The sequence below is a fragment of the Phocoena phocoena genome, chromosome 2 (assembly GCF_963924675.1).
Source record: "Phocoena phocoena chromosome 2, mPhoPho1.1, whole genome shotgun sequence".
NCBI lineage: Eukaryota > Metazoa > Chordata > Mammalia > Artiodactyla > Phocoenidae > Phocoena > Phocoena phocoena.
This window is the reverse complement of record NC_089220.1, coordinates 66,482,385-66,506,455: the sequence shown is the minus strand read 5'-3', so window position 1 is coordinate 66,506,455 and position 24,071 is coordinate 66,482,385. Positions and strand designations below refer to the sequence as shown.

The window sequence follows — 24,071 nt, the reverse complement described above, 5'->3', positions numbered from 1 at the left end:
TATAAACATTACCAACAAACACATGAAAGGATGCTCAACATCACTAATCATTAGAGAAGCGCAAACCAAAGCAACAATGAGGTATTTTCTCACACCAGTCAGAATGGCTATCATCAAAAATATACAAACAATAAATGCTGGAGAGGGTGTGGAGAAAAGGGAACCCTCTTGCACTGTTGGTGGAATGTAAGTTGATACAGCCATTATGGAGAACAGTATGGAGGTGCCTTAAAAAAACTAAAAATAGAACTACCCTATGACCCAGCAATCCCAGTATTGGGCATATACCCTGAGAAGACCAGAATTCAAAAAGAGTCATGTACCACAATGTTCATTGCAGCACAATTTACAATAGCCAGGACATGGAAGCAACCTAAGTGTCCATTGACAAATGAATGGATAAAGAAGATGTGGCACATATGCACAATGGAATATTACTCAGCCATAAAAGGAAACGAAATTATTATTTGTAGTTAGGTGGATGGACCTAGAGTTTTTTGTACAGAGTGAAGCAAGTCAGAACAACAAATACCGTATGCTAACACATTTATATGGAATATAAAAAAAAAAAAAACGTGGTTCTGATGAACCGAGGGGCAGGACAGTAATAAAGACGCAGATGTAGAGTATGGACTTGAGGACATGGGGTTGGGGAATGGTAAGCTAGCACGAAGTGAGAGAGTATCATTGATATACATACACTACCAAATGTAAAGTAGATAGCTTGTGGGAAGGATCTGCATAGCACAGGGAGATCAGCTCAGGGCTTTCTCACCACCTAGAGGGGTGGGATAGGGAGTGTGGGAGGGAGACGCAAGAGGGATTGGATATGGGGATATATGTATATGTATAGGTGATTCACTTTGTTATACAGCAGAGACTAACACAACAATGTAAAACAATTATACTTCAATAAAAGGTGTTAAAAAAATTTTCATTCATAGACTATGCAGACAGAATAAGCCTTTTTAAGACCACTATCTCTCTTGTCTGCTGGAGTTTAAGCTCCATCAGACCATATCTCTGACATTCACTGATGTTTTACCAGGGCCTATCCCAGTCTCTAGCACCTAGGGGTCATAAAGTAAATTTTTGTCTAATGAACGTGTGAATGAATACTCTCATGAATTGGAATTTTGGTGTATACCAATATGGGGCAAGAGTAATATGGTGTAAACTTTGAAGAATATCCTTGGGTTTAAAAAGTGGAAGAAGGGCTTCCCTGGTGGCGCAGTGGTTGAGAGTCCGCCTGCCGATGCAGGGGACACGGGTTCGTGCCCCGGTCCGGGAGGATCCCACATGCCGCGGAGCGCCTGGGCCCGTGAGCCATGGCCGCTGAGCCTGTGCGTCCGGAGCCTGTGCTCCGCAACGGGAGAGGCCACAGCAGTGAGAGGCCCGCGTACCGCAAAAAAATAAAAAAGTAAAAAGTTGAAGAAGAATTCAGAATCTATCAGGACAGACTTGATTGTTGCTATTATTATTATTTATCAACATTGATAATTTTTTTGCCAAATCCTTGGTGAATGTATACTGGATGATATCACATTTTATATCAACTATAGATTTTAATATAGATTGATGTTTATGATAATTTTATAATAAACTTCATATAGATCATAAAAAAAGATACAAATAGCTTCAGAAATACAGGGTACCTGGGCACAAACCTAACAAAGAAAATGTACAATTTTCAAGAGGAAAAGAATTCTAAAATTTTATTGAAAGATTTTCACAATGTCAATAATTGGAAAACAAATGATGTTCATGGAGAGGAAGACTAAATTTTTTAAAAATCTCAGTTCCTTCTAATAGTCTTGCAAATCCAGTCAGAAGTCCACTTGTCGAAATTGATGACCAAGTTGAATATACAAATTATAAAGGTGAGCAAAGGGCCTGTGAATAGGCAAGACACTCTTGAAGAGAGAGAAAACACAGGGGACTTGCGCTGCCAGATACGGGGACTTATTATAAAACTGCAGTATATGCCCCCTGTTTGGTATTGGCTCAAGGATAGACAGATAAACTAGTAGAATCAAATAGATAGTCCAGAAACAGACATATATATATATGGAAACCTGATTTATGACAAGGCTAGCATTGCAGACTATTGATGGTAGGACAATTTATTATCCACGTGCAAATAAAGTAGTGGATCCTCACACTACACACACAAATTAATTTCAGATGGTTTAAGGACTTAGATGTAAAATGCAAAACTATGAAGGTTTAGAAGACAATATAAGATAAGATCTCAATGACTGTATTAGTAAAGGCTTTCTTAAACAAGACCCAATAAGGATAGACCATAAAGGAAAAAACTGATTAATTTGATTACATAAAAAGTAAAAACTTCTGTTATTCAAAAGACATTATAAAGGGACAGAACAGCAGAGCCTTGTTCAAGATGATGAACTCAAATGCCTAGTGCATTTGATTAATGTATTTGATATTTGCACAACTGGAAAATAGGAAGAATTTGCTAATAAATACATAGAAAATGAAGGAAACACATACACACATGCTGCACAAAGATCTTCTTATCAGTTCAGGGAGAGAAAGGAAAAATAGTATTGTGTGCTATATTGCTCACCTATTAATAACATTTACATGATGTCTAATAAAAATGGTGATATAATTGCATTGGGAAGATGGGTGCATGAAAAGTATGCCTGTGTTTGTGAAAAAGAGCTAAATAATATGTCATGAGATAACTAAAAATTGTCAAACTCTTGGTTTGGTAGTTGTATCAACATTAATTTCCTGGTTGTGATAATTGTACTATGGTTATATAAAATATTAACATTAGGGAAAGCTAGGTGAAGGGTATATGAGGACTCTGGCTATACTTGCAACTTTCTGTAAGCCTAAGATTAATTCATCATAAGAAGTTAAAGAAATCAACTAATAGTTGTTGGCTCTGGGGAGTAAGAAATGTGACAGTGCTGGGGGATTATTGACATTTGGTAATAATTTTTATAGCACTACTTGACTTTTTAATTGGTATGCATTTGTTATTGGAGAAAATGGAAAGTAGAAAATTGTGCAGAGCCCAATGGAGGAAAGTTATTTCTCTGTAAATTTAACTTGGATGCTTTGGAAAGAATTGACAAAGTTAGTTACATGGAAAAGAATATTGCTATCAAATTATCTATGAGGGAGATTGAGCTTGTTAGTTTAGTCAGAAGTTAAAGAGGGAAACCATTAAAAAGTATATACTTAAACATTTTATTTTAGCTTGGAACATAAAAATGCATACTTATTCACCAATCTTTTAATGAAGGGCCATAGCTTTTTGTGTGTGTAGGGAATCCAGTGAGTAGAGTTCAGTAATGGATTTCTTATATAAACCATGCCTGTATGCTTTATCATAATTTTAAATTTCAGTCTCTTTAAAGAGGAGAAAGAACCTAAAAAACATATGATAAAACCTATCTACCTCCATACTTCTTTTCATCTTGTAAAACCAAAACACCCTATCCATTAAACAATAGCTCTCCATTGCTACTTTCCCCTGCCTCTGGCATCCAGCATTCTACTTTCTGTCTCTATCATTTCGACTACTTTCAGTATCTCATATAAGGGGATCATACAGTATTTCTCTTTTTGTGTCTGACTTATTTTACTTAGCAGTGTTCTCGTGGTTCATCCATGTTGTAGCATATGTCAGAATTTTCTTCCTTTTTAAGGCTGAATGATATTCCATTGCATATCTATACCACGTTTAGCTTATCCATTCATTCATTAAAGGACCCTTGGGTTGTTTCCACATTTTAGGTATTGTGAGTAATGCTGCTGTGAACATGAGTGTACAAATATCTCTTCAAGACACTGATACCCTTCAATCCTTTTTTCATCCCTGCTTTCAATTCCACCAAGAAGTGTAATTGCTGGATTGTATGGTAATTCTATTTTTAATTTTTTGAGGAACTCACATTATTTTCCATAACATTTCCATTTTACATTCCCATGAACAGTGCACAAGGGTTGCCATTTGTCTCTATTCTTGCCAACTGTTGTTATTTCCTGTGGTTTTTTTTTTTTTTTAATGGCAGCCATCCTAATAGTGTGAGGTGGCCTCACATTGTAATTTTGATTCACATTTCCTTAATGATCATTGATGTTGAACATTTTTTCATGTGCTTATTGGCCATTTGTATATCTTCCTTGGAGAGATGTCTATTCACTTCCTTTGCCCAGTTTTGAATTTTGTTGTTGTTGTTGTTGAGTTTTTTTTTTTTAACCCCTTTATTGGGGTATAATTGCTTTACAATTTGTGTTAGTTTCTGCACCATAACAAAGTGAATCAGTTATACATATACATATGTTCCCATATGTCTTCCCTCTTGCGTCTCCCTCCCTCCCACCCACCCTATCCCACCCCTCCAGGCTGCCACAAAGCACCGAGCCAATATCCCTGTGCCATGCGGCCGCTGCCCACTAGCTATGTACTTTACTACGTTTGTTAGTGTGTATATGTCCATGACTCTCTCTCGCCCTGTCACAGCTCACCCTTCCCCCTCCCCATATCCTCAAGTCCGTTCTCAAGTAGGTCTGTGTCTTTATTCCTGTCTTACCCCTAGGTTCTTCATGACATTTTTTTCCCCTTAAATTCCATATATATGTGTTAGCATACGGTATTTGTCTTTTCCTTTCAGACTTACTTCACTCTGTATGACAGACTCTAGGTCTATCCATCTCATTACAAATAGCTCAATTTCGTTTCTTTTTAAGGCTGAGTAATATTCCATTGTATATATGTGCCACATCTTCTTTATCCATTCATCCGATGATGGGCACTTAGGTTGTTTCCATCTCTGGGCTATTGTAAATAGAGCTGCAATGAACATTTTGGTACATGACTCTTTTTGAATTTTGGTTTTCTCAGGGTATATGCCCAGTAGTGGGATTGTTGTTGAGTTTTAAGAGTTCTCTCTATATTCTATTCTGGGTATTAATCTCTATAAGATATATGATTTACAAATATTTTCTCCCATTCTTTGGGTTGCCTTTTCACTCTGTTGATATTATCTCCTGATGCACAACGTTTAAAACCTTTCATGAACTCCAATTTATCTATTGTTGCTTTTGTTGCCTATGTCTTTGGTGTGTATCCAAGAAATCCTTGCCAAATCCAATGACATGAAGCTCTTGCCCTATGTTTTCTTCTAAGAGCTTTATAGTTTTAGCTGTTACATTTAGGCCTTTGATCCATTTTGAGTTAATTTTTTGTCTATGGTGTTAAGTAAAGGTCCAACTTCATTCTTTTGCATGTGGATATACAGTTTTCCCAGCTTTCCCCCCAGTGAATGATCTTGGCCTCTCTGTGAAAAAATCGTTTGACTGTGTATGTGAGGGTTTATTTCTGGTCTCTTTATTCTGTTTCATTGGTCTATATGTCTGCCTTTATGCCAGTACCACATTGTTTTGATTGCTGTAGCTTTGCAGTAAGCTTTGAAATAAGGAAGTATGAGTCCTCAAGCTGTGTTCTTCTCTTTCAAGATTGATTTGCATATTTGGGATCCTTTGAGATACCATATGAATTTTAGAATGGATTTTTTTATTTCTGCAAGAAATATTACCTTGATAGGGATTTTGATAGGGATTGCATTGAATCTGTAGGTGGCTTTGGGTAGTATTGACATCTTAATATTAAGTCTTCCAGTTAATGAACATGGCATACGTTTTCATTTGTTTATGTCTTCTTTAATTTCTTTCAGCAATGTTTTGTAGTTTGCATTTTGCAAGTCTTTTACCTCCTTGATTAAGTAAATTCCAAAGTATTTATTCTTTTTGATGCTGTTATAAATGGGATTTTCATAATTTCCTTTTCAGATTGTTCATTGTTAGTATATAGAAATGAACTGATTTTTGTATTTTGACTTTGTATCCTCTACTTTACCAGATTTATTTATTAGCTTTAATAGTTTTTTGTGGAACCTTCAGGGTTTTATATATAAGATCATAACAGGTGTGAAAAGAGAAAACTTTACTTCTTCCTTTCCAATTTGGATGCTGTTTATTTCTTTTTCTTGCCTCATTGCTCTGGCTATAACTTTCAGTATTATGTTGAATAAAAGTGGCAAAAGTGGGCATCCTTATCTTGTTCCTGATCCTAGAGGAAAAACGTTCAGTCTTTTACTATTGAGTATGATGCTTGCTGTGGGTTTTTCACATTTGGCTTTTATTATGTTGAAATACAAAATAGAGTTTGTTACTTTTTTTGGATTCTTATACTTTTCAAAAATTTCAAGTAAAGAAAAGAAATAACTGTGTGTTTGTGTTTGCAAATATGCATGTATACACATACTAGATAAGCATATGTATATAATTTATTTATTGATATATATGAATAAACCTGGTGGACAAAATTACTTATTGAGGTTATTTTTTAGAACATTTGAAAATAGTAGATGAAGTGTTTCTTAATAAAACTATATCCCATCTTTTTTTTAGATGTTGCACCCATTGGGTGTATTAGTTGTATCCTTGGTATAATGTTTAAACTGTTGCAAATTGAGGTGAATTAGTTGGAAGTGAAAGACTAGCAATATGAGTAGCTTATTTATATTTTTAATTTGACACTCTTTGATAAGAAAACAGGCAATATGTTTATGTATAATGACTTACTCTTCTAAAAGATGTTTTTTTTCTTATTTCAGGTAACTTAATGCGGCCTCTTATGAATTATGGTATTGCTTGGTGAGCATATCTATTTTACTTTATGTTACTTTTCAGAATAATATTAACTTATATAAATTAGTTGTATTTTTGGTTTCCCATTGCAGTATGTCCATGGGCTTCCTGATTGAAGAGACTGCACCCATTGTTTGGAGAGGCCTTATGGTAATGTCAGCCATTGAGAAACTGTTGAGGCAGGTAAGAAAATTGCATTAAGCATCATTTTATTATCGGCACACTGTGGTTAATATTTTCTGATTGGAGAGTCGTTAAAATTTGCAGTCAGGTTTGAGATGTTTTGCAAAAGAACCCAGTCAGTATACTGAATTTATAATGAGGTGTGTGGCGCCAAGACCAACTTTCACTGTCACATGATTGAATCTTTCCCGTTGCTTATTAGCACTAAAATCTAATGTCTTATTTTATATTATTCTGTTTTTCTGTTCAGACTCTGTTGAGTCTACATCAAGGCAAGGAAATTTATTTTATAAGTAATCTGCCTTCTTTAGATTTATGGTTCATTTCGTAGTGGCCAATATTGAGTTATAAGGGCAGTGTAGAAATTCCTTAGATGTAGAAAAAATTCTGTAAACCACAGTGCTTATGATTAAAATTGCTTCAGAACAAAATGAAGTTTTATTTTACTCTGAGTACATATGGCTACATATTTATTTATATAGTATCTGTCCAATCAACTTGAATTTGTCCTTAAGGAAAAGAACAGTTGATTGGATAATCTAAAAATATCAGATGAGCTCTATGTTATTTATAGGAATAAATTTTATTTTTTCTTAGTAACTGTGAATTTATAGTTAATTGTGTTCTAGGTAAATATTATAAGTACTTTGGATTTTCTCCACTGACTTATAACAATTACGCCTTATTTATTCATGTTTTACTTTGGGTCAGGCACCATGCCATAGGCTGGCAGTTCTAATCATACATATTCCTATATTCATTTCCAGTTGTGAAAGTAAGTATATATAATATGTCTTGAACTCTGAAACTCTTCTTTTTTCATTGTAACTTCTTGTCTTTTTTCTGCTGCTTGAGTTCTGATAAATGTGCTCTTTGATCTTTGGTCCCAGAATCCTCCTATCTTCTCAGCACATTTAAGTCTCTTGGCTGCATTTCTTCCTCTTTCACACTCAGATCCCATAGTTGGTTATTTCAGTTATACTCCTGACCCCATCCATTCCAGTTCCTTTGTGATCTTGACCTTTATTTCTGTGGATTAAGCCAGGATTTTTTTTTTCTTTAAGGAAATTCTAAAACAGTATTTATTCAGTTTATAATTAAAGTTAGAGTCAATGGAAATTTGGAAACACCAGAAGGAGAATTTTGATTTTAATATTGTCAACTGAAAAAATTGTGCAACCTGTAAGTTGAGAATTATGTTTTTTTGGCGAACAAAACTGAGGACTTCATCCCAGGATGCAGTCTCTCAGGTAACTAAGGGACTGCTTCGAAGAGGTAAGGGAAGGGCCAGGATATATAAGAGTTTTTGCAGGAAAAACAGGTAGTCAGAACATCAAAAGATTACTGTCAATTTAAGAAAACCACATATCTCAAGTTAAGGAATTTAGCACTTGTCTATGTATGGGAGGATATAAGAGTTTGGGCTCATTGAAATCGTTCCTTTGATATCTGGGGCCCTCAGTTATCTGGGGCCAGTATCCTGTGCTTTCTCATTCTGAGTTTCCTCAGGGTGCACCATCAGGGATGGCTGCAGCAGCTGACTGCTAGATGGGGGGCATTCTGTTTCTATCCTGAGTTCCCTCAGGGCTAACTCTCAGGGAGGCGGTAATGTGATGGCTTGATGGCTGCAACATCCTTGTTTACTGATATGGCAGGCAACATTTTCTCATTGACAATATTTCCCGCCTCCTATGTTAGTGTTAGAATTCTCAACAGGAAATGATTCAGAATTCCTCCTAAGTCTTTATGGATGGCCACAAGAAGATGGAAGTACTTCCGCTTTCCACAGTGATCAGACACTTAGAGATCCAAGTCAGTGAGAAGAGACACAGAAGTCCAGGCCAAGGGTTAGCGTTCCTAGCTCAGAGATGTAGAATCCCCATAGCCCGTGCCCAGCAAGGGGTGAGCAAGTTCTCTCTTTTCTGTCCTTTTTAAATCTCAGGGATCCTTTTAAATCTCAGATTCCAACAGGTGACAAAAGCATCTGCAAATGAGCCCCTGAGCCTGGAAGAGAGAGAGCAAGTGTGTAACTGCCCTCAGGAGAGGGGCAAAGGGAGTTTCCCACAGAATGAGATTAAACCTGACAGTTCGAATAATTAGGCTGCAGAAAGACTGCACCTGAAGCTCACACTTAGATTTAGTACCTGCTTTTATAAACAAAGAAAACTTTTTGAGACCAGAGGTGAGAAGATCAAAAGTCTGAAGGAACCAGAAGTATATTATTTTTTTATTTTGTGGGGTGTTGGGGAAGGGGAGAGGAGGCAGGATGCCAATTCTGTATTCTCAGTGTCCCACCATAACCCAGCCTTTTGTATCTACTGCTGAATACTGTTGGAGAATGTAGAATACTTGTGTTAATTGCTGGCATCATACATTTTTGATTTCTGAGTTTAGCCAGGCTCTCAGCACTTCAATCATCTGATTTAATTCATTATTCTTTTAACATTTACTAAATGCTCAGCTTAAAAAATATTTAGAGGGCTTCCCTGGTGGCGCAGTGGTTGAGAGTCCGCCTGCTGATGCAGGGGACACGGGTTCGTGCCCCGGTCCAGGAAGATCCCACATGCCGTGGAGCGGCTGGGCCCGTGAGCCATGGCCGCTGAGCCTGTGTGTCCGGAGCCTGTGCTCCGCTACGGGAGAGGCCACAACAGTGAGAGGCCTGCGTACCGCAAAAAAAAAAAAAAAATATATATATATATATATATATATATATATATATATATATATATATTTAGGGAATTTGGTAGTTTGGCAGAGGACCTATTGGAGATGTGGCGATTTGATTTGCTGGCACATAAATCATATAAAAGTTACAGTTTATTCTGACAAGTGCTGAAGATACATTTTTAGCAAACATACTACAAAATATCAGAATGAATATCAGGGGCGAGAAAATGAATCCATTACTTATTTTATTGGGATACTTAGAGGATACCTAGAGTATCCTCTAGGATATTAGGATATTGGCCTGCATGTGTGCCATACAGTCTTTTGTAAAGTTGCTTCTGTCATCTGCACATTTTAATAGGAGCTGAAAGCTGATATTTTTGGATCATACCGTGACCAGTGCTAATCATCTGAGCTATTAATTAAGGAGTGTTTTGTTTTAGTTTTTGTTTTGCTATATAAAGCAGACCAGCATTTGGTAAATTTAACATCCTTTGTGAAAATATAGTAGCTGGATAGATGCTCTATATAGCAGTGGATTGTGGAGGGTACCTGGTTCATTGGCTGATTAAAAAAATTGAATATAACACGTATGTAGTATGTAGAAGAAGGTACAGATCATAAGTGTCCAGATAGATGGATTATCCCAAAGTGAAAACACCTTTATACTCAGCATTCAGGACAAGATAAATAGAATACCAATGTTCCAGAAGCTCTTCTCCTGTCCCTTCCCAGTTACTATCTTGTGGGGAGATGATAAATACTTGTGGTAGGTCTGCCATCTTGAACTGGAATCTTTTTAAAAGTTTTTTTCCCTCTTTCTTTTAATTTATTGAGTTAAACTTATACATATAATAGGATTCACAAATCTTATATGTGGAGTTCAGTGATTTTTGATAAACATATATGACTGTGTAACCATACCCCAATCAAGATAGAGGACATTTCCATGCCCCTAGAAAGTTTCCTTGGACTCTCTTGTAGTCAGTCCTACACCCATAGGCCATGATTGTTGTGATTTCTGTCACCATAAATGAGTTTTACATAAATGAGTTTTACATGTTCTTATACTTCATATAAAGGGAACCTTATAGTATAGAGCCTTTTGTATCTGGTTTCTCTTTCTTAGTCTAATGCTTTTGAAGTCATCCTTGTTGCATGTATCAGTAGCTGAGTCCTTTTTATTGCTGAGTAGTATTCCTTTGCATGAATATAACCTAATATTGTTTTAGCTGTTCTTCTGTTGATAGACATTTAGGTAGTCTCCAGTTTTGGGCCATTATGAATAATGCTGCTATAAATACTTGTACAAGTGTTCATAAGAGTTCCAGTTGTTTCACATCTTTGTCAATGTTTGGTGTGGTCATTCTGTTCACTGGTGGGTATGAAATGATATCTTCTGATGGTTTTAATTTGTGCTTCCCTTATGGTCAGTGATTTTAAGCCCCTTTTCATGTGCATGTTAGATATTGCTATATCTTCTTTCATGAAGTGTATGTTCAAGTCTTTCACTCTTTTTTTTTTTTTGGCTCATTTTTCTTCTTGTAATTGAGTTGCAAGAGTTTTAATATATTCTGGTTATGAGTCCATTGTCAAGTACATGTATTGGGAATATTTCTCCCAGTCTGTGGCTTGCTTTGTGATGAGCTGAAGTTTTAAATTTTCGTGAAACTCAATTTATCCCCCTCCTCCAATTTTTTTTTTTCTTAATGCTTAGTACTTTTTCTGCCATCTCTAAGAAATCTTTGCCTGTCTACCCCAAGGTTGATATTCTCGTGTATATTTTTACCTTTAAGATTTATAGGTCTGGCTTGTATATCTGGAATTAACTTTTTTGTATGAAGTGAGATAATGATCAAGGTTTATATTTTTTCATAGTTGTGTCATAATAGGAAATATATTTATTCTTTGTCCTTGGGTCCTGACACAAAGCTCCTAAAACCCTTGGAATTTCCTGAGTGATAGGATTGTCCTTTGTCATTCATAAGGAGCCTCGTTTTGAGCACACCTGCTAGTTCATGCTAGTGAGGTGACTTGGGGTAGGACCCCTAGATAGCCTCAGGATGGGACTGGTCACCAGCAAGGCCAAGTATTTAGAGGGTTAGAACTTTCAGCCTCTCCTACTGACCTCTGGGAACGGGAAGGGAGGTGGGCTGCAGATTAAACTCTATGAAAATTCTTGAACAACAAGATTCGATGAGCTTCTGGGTTGTAAAACACATCCACATGCTGGGTGGGTTGTGTACTCTAGTTCCATGGGGACAGAAGCTCCTGTGCTCAGGGCCCTTCTGAACCTTGTATTTACCTCTTCATCTGGCTGTTCATTTGTATCCTTTATAATACCCTTTATAATAAACTGGTAAATGTAAGTAAACATTTTTCTGAGTTCTGTGAGCTGCTCTAGTAAAATACAGGCAACCTCAGATATTGTGGGTTTGGTTCCAGACCACCGCAGTGAAGGGAATATCACAATAAAGCAGTTGCATAAACTTTTTTGTTTCCCAGTGCACATGAGAGTTACGTTTCCATTATACTGTAGTCTATAAAGTGTGCAATAGCATTATGTCTAAAAAGAAAAAACGTACATACCTTGATTAAAATATACTTTCTTGCTAAAAAGTGTTAACCATCATCTGAGCCTTCAGCAAGTCATAATCTTTTTGCAATCGTAACACGAAAGATCAGTGATCACAGATCACAATAACAAATATGATAATAATGAAAAAGTTTGAAATATTGCAAGGATTACCAAAATGTGACACAGAGACACAGTGAGTAAATGCTTACTTGGAAAAATGGTCCTGATAGACTTGCTTGATGCAGGGTTGCCACAAACCTTCAATTTGTAAAAGATGCAATATCTGTGAAGTGTGATACAATGAGGTATGCTTTCAGTTGAACCTGAGGAGGGGGTCATGTGAACCTCACATTTATAGCCAGTCAGCCCAGAAGCACGTGTAATAGCCTGGACTTGTGATTGGCATCTGAATTGGGTGAAGTCTTGTGGGACTAAGCCCTTAACATATGGGATCTGATGCTATCTCCAGGTAGATAGTGTCAGAATTGACTTAATTGCTTGGCGGTGTTGGAAAACACACATTATAATAGTTTAATTGTTCTAGCACTTTGTTTAAAAGACTTCCCTTTCCCTATTGAATTGACTTGATACATTAGACAAAAATCAATTAAGCATATGTGTATGGGTCTATCTCTGGACACTGTGTTGTGTTCCATGAATAGTTTAATCCTTAGAGTAGAACCATACTCTCTTGATGATTGAAGCTGTATAGAAGGCTTAATATCAGAAAGTGAGAGTCCTCCAACTTTGTTTTTTCTTGATTGTTTTGACTATTCTAGGTTCTTTTACATTTCTGTATAAATTTTATATTCAACTTACTAATTTGTGTAGAAAAGCATGTTGGTATTTTCATTAGGATAGTATCGAACTATCAGTATAGATCAGTTTTGGGTGAATCGAGATCCTGACAACATTGAGTCTTCTAACCCTGAGCATGGTATGTTTCTACATTTATTTAGATTTTCTTTAATTTCTTGGAGTAATAATATATAGTTTTCAGTATATAGGTCTTGTAATTCATTTGTTAGATTTATCTTAAGTGTTCTTTGATGATATTGTAAATGGAATTTTTTTGGGGTGTTTAATTTCAAATTGTTTACAGTTAGCACATAGTACATATACTATTGATTTTTGTATATTAACCTTGTATTCATAATTTTTCCAAATTTGTTTTCAAGTAGTTATTTAGTAGCTTTCTTGGTACCTTGTATGCACATGATTATATTGTCTGCAAGTAAAACGGCTTCATTTCTTTCTTTCCAATCTATTCTTTTCATTTCATTTTCTTGTCTTCTTATTGAACTGGCTAGTACTATCAGTACAGTGTTGAACAGAAAAGATGAAAGCAGACATGCTAGTCTTCATCCAGATTTTTTTTCTTATTTGATGATATTTATTATCTTTACCAAGATGTACAATAAAAGGGAAATGTCACATCTAGTGACATTAACATTAAATATTTCTTCATTAAGAAAGATGATAGCGATTGGTTCAAGTTGGCAGAGTAGAAGGATGTGCTCTCACTTCTTCTTGTGAGAACACTGGAATCACAACTAACTGCTGAACAATCATAAACAGGAAAACACTGGAACTCACCCAAAAAGATACCCCACATCCAAAGACAAAGGAGAAGACACAATGAGATGGTAGGAGGGGTGTAATCACAATAAAATCAAATCCCATAACTGCTGGTGGGTGACTCACAAACTGGAGAATACTTATACCACAGAAGTCCAAGAACTGGAGTGAAGGTTCTGAGCCCCATGTCAGGCTTCCGAACCTGGGGGTCCGGCAACAGGAGGAGGAATTCCTAGAGAATCAGACTTTGAAGGCTGGTGGGATTTGATTGCAGGACTTTGACAGGACTGGGGGAAACAGAGACTGCACTCTTGGAGGGCACACACAAAGTAGTGTGGGCACCAGGACCCAGGGGAAGGAGCAGTGACCCCATAGAGACTGAACCAGAGCTACCTGCTAGTGTTGGAGGGTCACCTGCAGAGGCGGGAGGTGGCTCTGTCTCACTGTAAGGACAAGGACACTGGCAGCAGAAGTTCTGGGAAGTACTCCTTGGCATGAGCCCTCCCAGAGTCTGCCAATAGCCCCACCAAAGAGCCTGGGCAGGCTCCGGGTTGGGGTCGCCTCAGGCCAAACAACCAACAGGGAGGGGACCCAACCCTACCCATCAGCAGACAAGTGGATTAAAGTTTTACTGAGCTCTGTCCACCTGAACAACAGCCAGATCTACCCACCACCAGTCCCTCCCATCAGGAAGCTTGCAGAAGCCGCTTAGATAGCCTCATCCACAGGAGCAGACAGCAGAAGCAAGAAGAACTACAGACCTGCAGCCTGTGGAACAAAAACCACATTCACAGAAAGATAGACAAGATGAAAAGGCAGAGGGCTATGTACCAGATGAAGGAACAAGATAAAAATCCCAGAAAACCAAATGAAGTGGAGATAGGCGACCTTCCAGAAAAAGGATTCAGAATAATGATAGTGAAGATGATCCAGGACCTCAGAAAAGAATGGAGGCAAAGATCGAGAAGATGCAAGAAATGTTTAACAAAGATCTAGAAGAATTAAAGAACAAACAAACAGAGATGAACAATACAGTAACTGAATTGAGAGGTACAGTAGAAGGAATCAATAGCAGAATAACTGAGGCAAAAGAATGGATAAGTGACCTGGAAGTCAGAATGGTGGAATTCACTGCTGCAGAACAGAATAAAGAAAAAAGAATGAAAAGAAATGAAGACAGCCTAAGAGACCTCTGGGACAACATTAAAGGCAATAACATTCACAATATAGGGGTCCCAGAAGGAGAAGAGAGAGAGAAAGGACCCGAGAAAATATTTGAAGAGATTATAGTCGAAAGTTCCCTAACATGGGAAAGGAAATAGCCACCCAAGTCCAGGAAGTGCAGAGTCCCATACAGGACAAACCCAAGTAGAAACATGCCGAGACACATAGTAACCAAATTGGAAAAAAATTAAAGACAAAGAAAAATTATTGAAAGCAGCAAGGGAAAAATGACAAATAACATACAAGGGAACTCCCATAAGATTAACAGCTGATTTCTCGGCAGAAACTCTACAAGCCAGAAGGGAGTGATATGATATACTTAAAGTGATGAAAGGGAAGAACTTACAACCAAGATTATTCTACAACCAACCTACAACCTACAACCAAGATTATCTCATTCAGATACAATGGAGAAATCGAAAGCTTTACAGACAAGCAAAAGCTAAGAGGATTCAGCACCACCAAACCAGCTCTACAACAAATGCTAAAGGAACTTCTCTAAGTGGGAAACACAAGAGAAGGGCCTACAAAAACAAACCCAAAACAATTAAGAAAATGGTAATAGGAACATACATATCAATAATTACCTTAAACATGAATGGAGTAAATGTTCCAACCAAAAGACACAGGTTTGCTGAATGGATACAAAAAAAGACCCATATATATGGTGTCTACAAGAGACCCACTTCAGACCTAAGGACACATACAGACTGAAAGTGAGGGGACAGAAAAAGATATTCCATGCAAATGGAAATCAAAAGATACCTGGAGTAGCAATACTCACATCAGATAAAATAGACTTTAAAATAAAGTATGTTACAAGAGACAAGGACACTACATAATGATCAAGGGATCAATCCAGGAAGAAGATAAACAATTATAAATATATATGCACCCAACAGAGGAGCACCTCAATACATAAGGCAACTGCTAACAGCTGTAAAAGAGGAAATTGACATTAACACAGTAATACTGGGGGAGTTTAACACCTCACTTATACCAATGGATGGATCATCCAAACAGAAAATTAATAAGGAAACAGAAGCGTTAAATGACACAATAGACCAGACAGATTTAATTGATATTTATAGGACATTCCATCCAAAAACAGCAGATTACACTTTCTTCTCAAGTGCATACAGAACCTTCTCCAGAAGAGATCACATCTTGGGTCACAAATCAAGCCTTGGTAAATTTAAGAAAACTGAAAACATATCAAGCATCTTTTCTGACCACAATGCTAAGAGATTAGAATTCAATTACAGGGAAAAAAACACAAACACATGGAGGCTAAACAATACTTTACTAAATAACCAAGTGATCACTGAAGAAATCAAAAAGGAAATAAAAATATACCTAGAGACAAGTGACAATGAAAACACGATGATCCAAAACCTATGGGATTCAGCAAAAGCAGTTCGAAGAGGGTAATTTATAGATATACAAGCCTACTTCAAGAAAGAAGAAAAATCTCAAATAAACAATCTAACCTTACACCTAAAGGAACTAGAGAAAGAAGACCAAACTAAACCAAAAGTTAGCAGAAGGAAAGAAATCATAAAGATCAGAGCAGAAATAAATGAAATAGAAACAAAGAAAATAATAGCAAAGATCAATAAAACTAAAAGCTGGTTCTTTTAAAAGAATAAACAAAATTGATAAACCATTAGACAGATTCATCAAGTAAAAGAGAGAGAGGACTCAAATCAATAATATTAGAAATGAAAAAGGAGAAGTTACAATGGACACCGCAGAAATACAAAGCATCCTAAGAGACTATGACAAGCAACTCCTTGCCAATAAAATGGACAACCTGGAAGAAATGGACAAATTCTTAGAAAGGTATAACCTTCCAAGACTGAACCAGGAAGAAATAGAAAATATGAACAGACCAATCACAAGTAATGAAATGGAAAGTGTGATTAAAAATCTTCCAACAAACAAAAGTCCAGGACCAGATGGTTTCACAGGTGAATTCTGTCAAACATTTAGAGAAGAGCTACCACCCATCCTTCTCAAACTCTTCCAAAAAATTGCAGAGGAAAGAACACTCCCAAACTCATTCTATGAGGCCACCATCACCCTGGTACCAAAACCAGACAAAGATACCAGAAAAAAAGAAAATTACAGACCAATATCACTGATGAATATAGATGCAAAAATCTTCAACAAAATACTAGCAAACAGAATCCAACAACACATTAAAAGGATCATGATCAGTGGGATTTATCCCAGGGATGCAAGGATTCTTCAATATATGCAAATCAATCAATGTGATACACCATATTAACAAATTGAAGAATAAAACTATATGATCATCTCAATAGATGCAGAAAAAGCTTTTGACAAAATTCAACACCCATTTATGATAAAAACTCCAGGAAATAGGCAGAGACGGAACCTACCTCAGCATAATAAAGTCCATGTGACAAACCCACAGCAAACATCATTCTCAATGGGGAAAAACTGAAAACATTTCCTCTAAGATCAGGAAAAGGACAAGGATGTCCACTTTCACCACTACTATTCAACATAGTTTTGGAGGTCCTAGCCACAGCAATCAGAGAAGAAAAAGAAATAAAAGGAATACAAATTGGAAAAGAAGAAGTAAAACTGTCACTGTTTGCAGATGACGTGATTCTATACATAGAGAATCCTAAAGATGCTACCAGAAAACTACTAGAGCTAATCAATGAATTTGGTGAAGTAGCAGGATACAAACTTAATGCACAGAAATCTCTTGCATTCCTATACACTAATGATGAAAACTCTGAAAGAGAAATTAAGGAAACACTCCCATTTACCGTTGCAACAAAAAGAATAAAATACCTTGGAATAAACCTACCTAGGGAGCAAAAGATCTGTATGCAGAAAACTATAAGACACTGTTGAGAGAAATTAAAGATGATTCCAACAGATGGAGAGATATACCATGTTCTTGGATTGGAAGAATCAATATTGTGAAAATGAGTATACTACCCAAAGCAATCTACAGATTCAATGCAATCCCTATCAAATTACCAATGCTATTTTTTATGGAACTAGAACAAAAAATCTTAAAATTTGTATGGAGACACAAAAGACCCCAAATAGGCAAAGCAGTCTTGAGGGAAAAAAACGGAGCTGGAGGAATTAGACTCCCGGACTTCAGACTGTACTACAAAGCTACAGTAATCAAGACAATATGGTGCTGGCACAAAAACAGAAATATAGATCAGTTGAGCAGGATAGAAAGCCCAGAGATAAACCCATGCACCTATGGTCAACTAATCTATGACAAAGGAGAGAAGGATATACAATGGAGAAAAGACAGTCTCTTCAGTAAGTGGTCCTGGGAAAACTGGACAGCCACATGTAAAATAATGAAATAGAACAATCCCTAACACCATAGAGAGAAATAAACTCAAAATGGATTAGAGACCTAAATGGAAGAGCAGACAGTGTAAAACTCTTAGAGGAAAACATAGGAAGAACACTCTTTGACATAAATCACAGCAAGATCTTTTTGATCCACCTCCTAGAGTAATGGAAATAAAAACAAAAGTAAACAAATGGAACCTAATGAAACTTAAAACCTTTTGCACAGCAATGGAAAGCATTAAGAAGACGAAAAGACAACCCTCAAAATGGGAGAAAATATTTGCAAATGAATCAGTGGACAAAGGATTAGTCTCCTAAATATATAAACAGCTCATGCAGCTGAATGTCAAAAAAACAAACAACCCAATCTAATAATGGGCAGAAGACCTAAATAGACATTTCTCCAAAGAGGACATATAGATGACTAAGAAGCACATGAAAAGCTGCTCAACATCACTAACTGTTAGAGAAATGCAAATCAAAACTGCAATGAGGTATCACCTTACACCAGTTAGAATGGGCATCATTAGAAAATTTACAAGCAACAAATGCTGGAGAGGGTGTGGAGAAAATGGAACCCTTTTGCACTGTTGGTGGGAATGTAAATTGATACAGCCACTATGGAGAACAGTATGGAGGTTCCTTAAAAACCTAAAAATAGAATTACCATATGAGCCTAGCATTCCCAGTACTGGACATATACCCAGAGAAAACCATAATTCAAAAAGACACATGCATCCCAGTGTTCATTGCAGCACTGTTTACAATAGCCAGGTCATGGGAGCAACCTAAATGCCCATTGACAGACGAACGGATAAAGAAGATGTGGTACATATATACAATGGAATATTACTTAGCCATAAAAAGGAACGAAATTGGGTCATTTGTAGCGATGTGGATGGATCTAGAGACTGTCATACAGAGTGAAGTAAGTCAGAAAGAGAAAAACAAATATCGTATATTAATGCACATATGTGGAACCTAAAAAAATGGTATAGATGAACCGGTTTGCAGAGCAGAAAGTGGGAGACAGATGTAGAGAACAAGCATATGGACAGCAAGGGGGGAATGCGGCAGGGGGTGGGGATGGTGGTGGGATGAATTGGGAGATTGGGATTGACATGTATACACTGATGTGTATAAAATGGATGAGTAATAAGAACTGCTGTATAAAAAAATAAATGAAATTCAAAAAAGAAAAAAAAAGAAAGATGATAGCTGTAGGTTTTTATTGATGCCCTCTATCAGGTTGAGGAAATTCCTTTCTGTTTCTTTGTTTGCTGAGGAGCTTTTATCTTGAATGGGTGTTGAACTTCTTCAAATACTTCTTTTTTTCATTTATTGAAATGATCATGTGGTTTTTCTCATTTATTCTATTAATGTGGTAATTTATAATACATTGATTTATTTTCTGATCTTAGACCAAACTTGCATTCCTGAGATAAATTCTCCTTGGTCATGGTATTTTAATTACAATAAATAATAGTATACTTACTTTTAATATGTTGCTGGATTCAATTTGCCAGTATTTTATTAAGGAGTTTTAGATCAATATTTATGAAGAATATTGGTTTCTAAGTTGTTTTTCCTGTAATGTCTTTTTCAGGTGTTGTATGAGAACTATCTTGGCCTCATAAAATGCATTTGGAAGTACTTCCCTCCTCTTCTATTTTGTGAAAGATTATTAGGTTTGGTTTAAAGTTTGTATTTTGTGGAGTTTACCAAGGAAGCCTAGAGCTGGAGTAGCGCTTCCCCCCCTCCCCACCACCCTGCCCTCAGCCACTGTGGGTGGGGAGGTTTCTGAGGACTAATTCTATTTAGAACTTTAATTTCATCTTGTTTCAGTTTTCTTGAGTTGTACAGGAATTTGTTCATTTCACCTGATTTGTAGAATATATACATGAACTTTGTTCATAGTATTACCTTATTACCTTTTCAGATAGGATATAGGATGTAGCAGTGTTCCCTCTGAATTCCTAATATTAGCAGCTTGTTTTTTCTGTCTTTTATTCCTGATTTTTCTTGCTAGGGATTTTTCAATTTTGTTAATTTTTTCAAAGGATCAACTACTGGCCCTTTAAGATTTCGCTATTTTATGTTTATTTCTTATTTCATTGTTTTCTGGTCATACTATTTATTTCAGGTTTTTAAAAAAAATAAATTTATTTATTTTATTTTTGGCTGCATTGGGTCTTCGTTTCTGTGCACAGGCTTTCTCTCTTTCTCTAGTTGCAGTGAGCGGGGGCTACTCTTTGTTGCGGTGTGTGGGCTTCTTATTGCAGTGGCTTCTCTTGTTGTAGAGCAGCAGCTCTAGGCACATGGGCTTTAGTAGTTGTGGCATGTGCGCTCAGTAGCTGTGGCTCGTGGGCTCTACAGCACAGGCTCAGTAGTTGTGGCGCACAGGCCCAGTGGTTGTGGCACACGGGCTTAGTTGCTCCATGGCGTGCGAGATCTTCCCAAACCAGGGCTTGAACCCGTGTCCCCTGCCTTGACAGGTGGATTCTTAACCACTGTGCCACCAGGGAAGCCCTATTTCAGGTTTTATTTGCTCTTTTTTTCTATCATCTTAAGGTAGAAACTTAGGTAATTGATGATAAGCATTTCTTGTTTTTTAATGTATGTAGTTATGGCTATAGATTTATCTCTAGTCATTGCTTAGAATCCTGCAAATTCTGATATGTTTTCATTGTCAAACAATTCAAAATAATTTCTAATTTCCTGTTCTTTTACCTGTGGATACTTGTAGTGTGTGGCTTAATTTCTAAACAGTAGGGAATCTTCTTAATAACTTAATGGCATTGATTTCTAGTGTAATTTTGTTTTGGTTATAGAATTTACTCTCTAAGATATCAGTCTTTTAAAATTTTTTAAGACTTATTTTATGGACCACCATGTGATCTGTCTTTGTGATTGTTCCATTGTGCTTTTAGAAAGAATGTGTATTTTGCAGTTGTGGTTAATGTTCAATGAATATCATTTAGGTCAGGTTGACAGTGTTGTTCAAATGTTTCATATCATTATTGATTTTTTTTTTGTCTAGTTATTCTGTCAGTTAGTGGGAGAGGAGTGTTAAAATCTCCAGCTGTGATTGTGAATTTGTTCATTTCTGTATTTTGTTTTTTGCTTCACATATTTTGAAGCTCTAATCACCTGTTTAGAATTGTTATGTCTTCCTGGTCAATTGACCTTTTTATTTTAATGAAATGTTCCCCTTTATCTCTGGTAAATGCTCATCTTGAAGTCTACTTTATTTGATACTAACGTAGCCACATTAGTTTTCTTGTGCATACTCCGTTTCCAGAGAATATCTTTTTTATCTTTTTACTTTTAATCTTCTATTTCATTATACTTAAGGTGGATCTTTGTAGACAACATTTAGTTGTGTCTTGCTGTTTTATCCAGTCTGAAGTCTAATTAATAATCTTTGCCTTTTAATTTGGATTGCTTAATCCATTTACACTTACTATAATTATTTATATGGTTGGGTTTAAGTCTGCCATTTTACTTTTTTTCTCATTTGTTCTATCTATTTTTTTCTTCCTCTGCTTTTCTTTTACTGTACTCTGTTTGATTAATGAAATATTTCTTGAGTTCCATTTAAATTATTTTATTGGCTTTTAAACTAAACCTCTTCCTATTAGTATTCAGTGGCTATTTTAGAGATAATAATATGCTTTCTTTTCACAGTCTTCTTAAGGTTTATATTGTTAATCACATGATTAATTACTTTCTAACAGTATTGTTCCATTTATTGGGTTGGCCAGAATGTTCATTCGGGTTTTTCTGTAAGATGTTATGGAAAAACCCAAACGAACTTTCTGGCCAACGAAATACCACCTCCCATTCTGTGTGTATTGTTGTGATATATTTTAAATACATATACTTTATTAAATCTCACATTACAGTGTTATAAATTTATTTAAATAGTCATCTTTTAAAGAAATTAAGAAAACAGTGTTTCATATTTACCCACAACTTTGTTTTTTCTGTGCTTTTCATTTCCTTAAATCTGAGTTTCATCCATTTCCCTTATCCTGACGAAGTTGTTTTAGTCTTTTTTTGGGGTGTGGGTCTCCTGATGAAGAGTTTTGTTAACTTTTATTTGTTGGAAATGTATTTATTTTCTCTTCATCTTTTCAGTGCATGTAGAATTCTGTGTTGGCATTTTTTTCCTTCAATTTTTTAAAGGTGCTGTTCCATTGTCTTCTGCTTTTCATTATTTCCAGTAAGAAATCTGTCATCATTTCTGAATTGTTCTCCTGTGGGTAATATGTCTTTTTTCTCTGGCAGCTTTCATGAATTCCTTTATATCTGTGTTCTTTTTATCTGCCTACCCCTTATATGTTGGTGTTCTCCACAATTTATGTTCATAGCTCAGTAGCTAAGGGCATGGACTATGGAGCCACATCTGCCTGAGTCCAGTTGCTACTGCACACCTAATAGCTGCATGTCCTTGGGCAAAAACCTCTCTGAGCTTTAGTTCCTTATGCATATAATGGGGTGAATGGTAACTACTGTACTGTGAAGATTAAATGAGTTAATATGTGTAATATGCTTAGACAGCATAGTAAGTGTCACATAAATGTGCCCTGTTATTATTGTATTTTATCAGTCTTAATACAAATTAGATTTTTTCCATATGTTAACATTTCTCAAATCAGGATGCATCTTGCAAGTGATGGCTTCTTAGAATTCCTTTATCAGTGGCTTGAATTCTGGTTCTTTCAGAGATGTTTTGTGTTGTGCCTCCATTCACCTGGGACATTTTCAACCTGAGGCAACTTTAAATAGAATTCTCTGTTAGAGGTTTTTGGGACCACTCAGGTGGTAAGAATTCAGATTGAAAAGCTCCATGTGTACCAATTTCTGATTTATTGTCTTTAGGTAACGTTTTTCTGCCTTCTGCTAGGGCCTGGAGAGATGCACATTTCCTTGAAATTTATTTCTAACTTGAGGACTTATATTTTATTTATCTTTAGTTTAAGAGAGTTTAGTCTTTTGGGGTCCCTACTTTTTGTAGGCTTCTTCTATTAGACTCCTTCTCATCTTAGGTGTTTTTCCCTCTTTTCTTGCTACATAAAATAATGATACATCTTATAATAAGTAGGGTATTAGATTTGTTGATATTAGGTATCATTATTATTGTCATCATCACCACCATCCTCCCTGAGACATCTCTTCTACTTTCATGACTTGAATTATATTAATTATAGTAACAGAAGAGTAATGAGTTGAAGACTTCCCTTTGGTTAATATTTGTAGTTTGGGGTGGTGATTTTGTGAGGAAAAGGAGTTAGTAAAGAGGAAAAGAAGTAGTTCAAGTAGGAAAAGGACTAAGGATACTAATGTCATAAAGATAAAGTGTTTGCAGCCATGGTTTTCCAATATATCTGCATATTAGAATCATTTGGGAATCTTATAAAATTTTCAAATTTCAGGTCACACTCCAGACAGATTAAATCATGAACTCCTTGTATGTAAGCCAGGCATCAGCATTTTTGGAGCTTTCCAACTGATTCCAGTGTGTGGACAAGTTTGGGAACCATTGGTTTGTAGAGTTTTAAGAATGATAGGTCAGTGAGAATGAGGATTGAAAAAGGGCAAGGAATAGTAAATGCTAGGTAGCCATTTGTGATCCTTTAGTAGAACAGTGAATGAAAAAAGTCAGATTATAGGGGTTTAAGAATGGATTTATAGCATGACCTTGGAGGTGGAGGTGTATTCTGCTCATTATATAAAATAGGCCATTCAGGGGGGTGGGGAAAAGGAATGGAAAATAGGATAGAAG

At 36.3% G+C, this 24,071-nt stretch overlaps 1 protein-coding gene across 1 annotated transcript in view; it reads left to right on the top strand.

The window, feature by feature from the left end:
- NUBPL (NUBP iron-sulfur cluster assembly factor, mitochondrial) overlaps positions 1 to 24,071 on the top strand; it is a 259,985-nt gene that overhangs the window by 98,773 nt on the left and 137,141 nt on the right. Inside the window, exons 5-6 of the mRNA XM_065872487.1 lie at positions 6,660 to 6,699; positions 6,786 to 6,876. Of these exons, the coding sequence (XP_065728559.1) occupies positions 6,660 to 6,699; positions 6,786 to 6,876 (131 nt within the window). The remainder of the gene's footprint in view (positions 1 to 6,659; positions 6,700 to 6,785; positions 6,877 to 24,071) is intronic.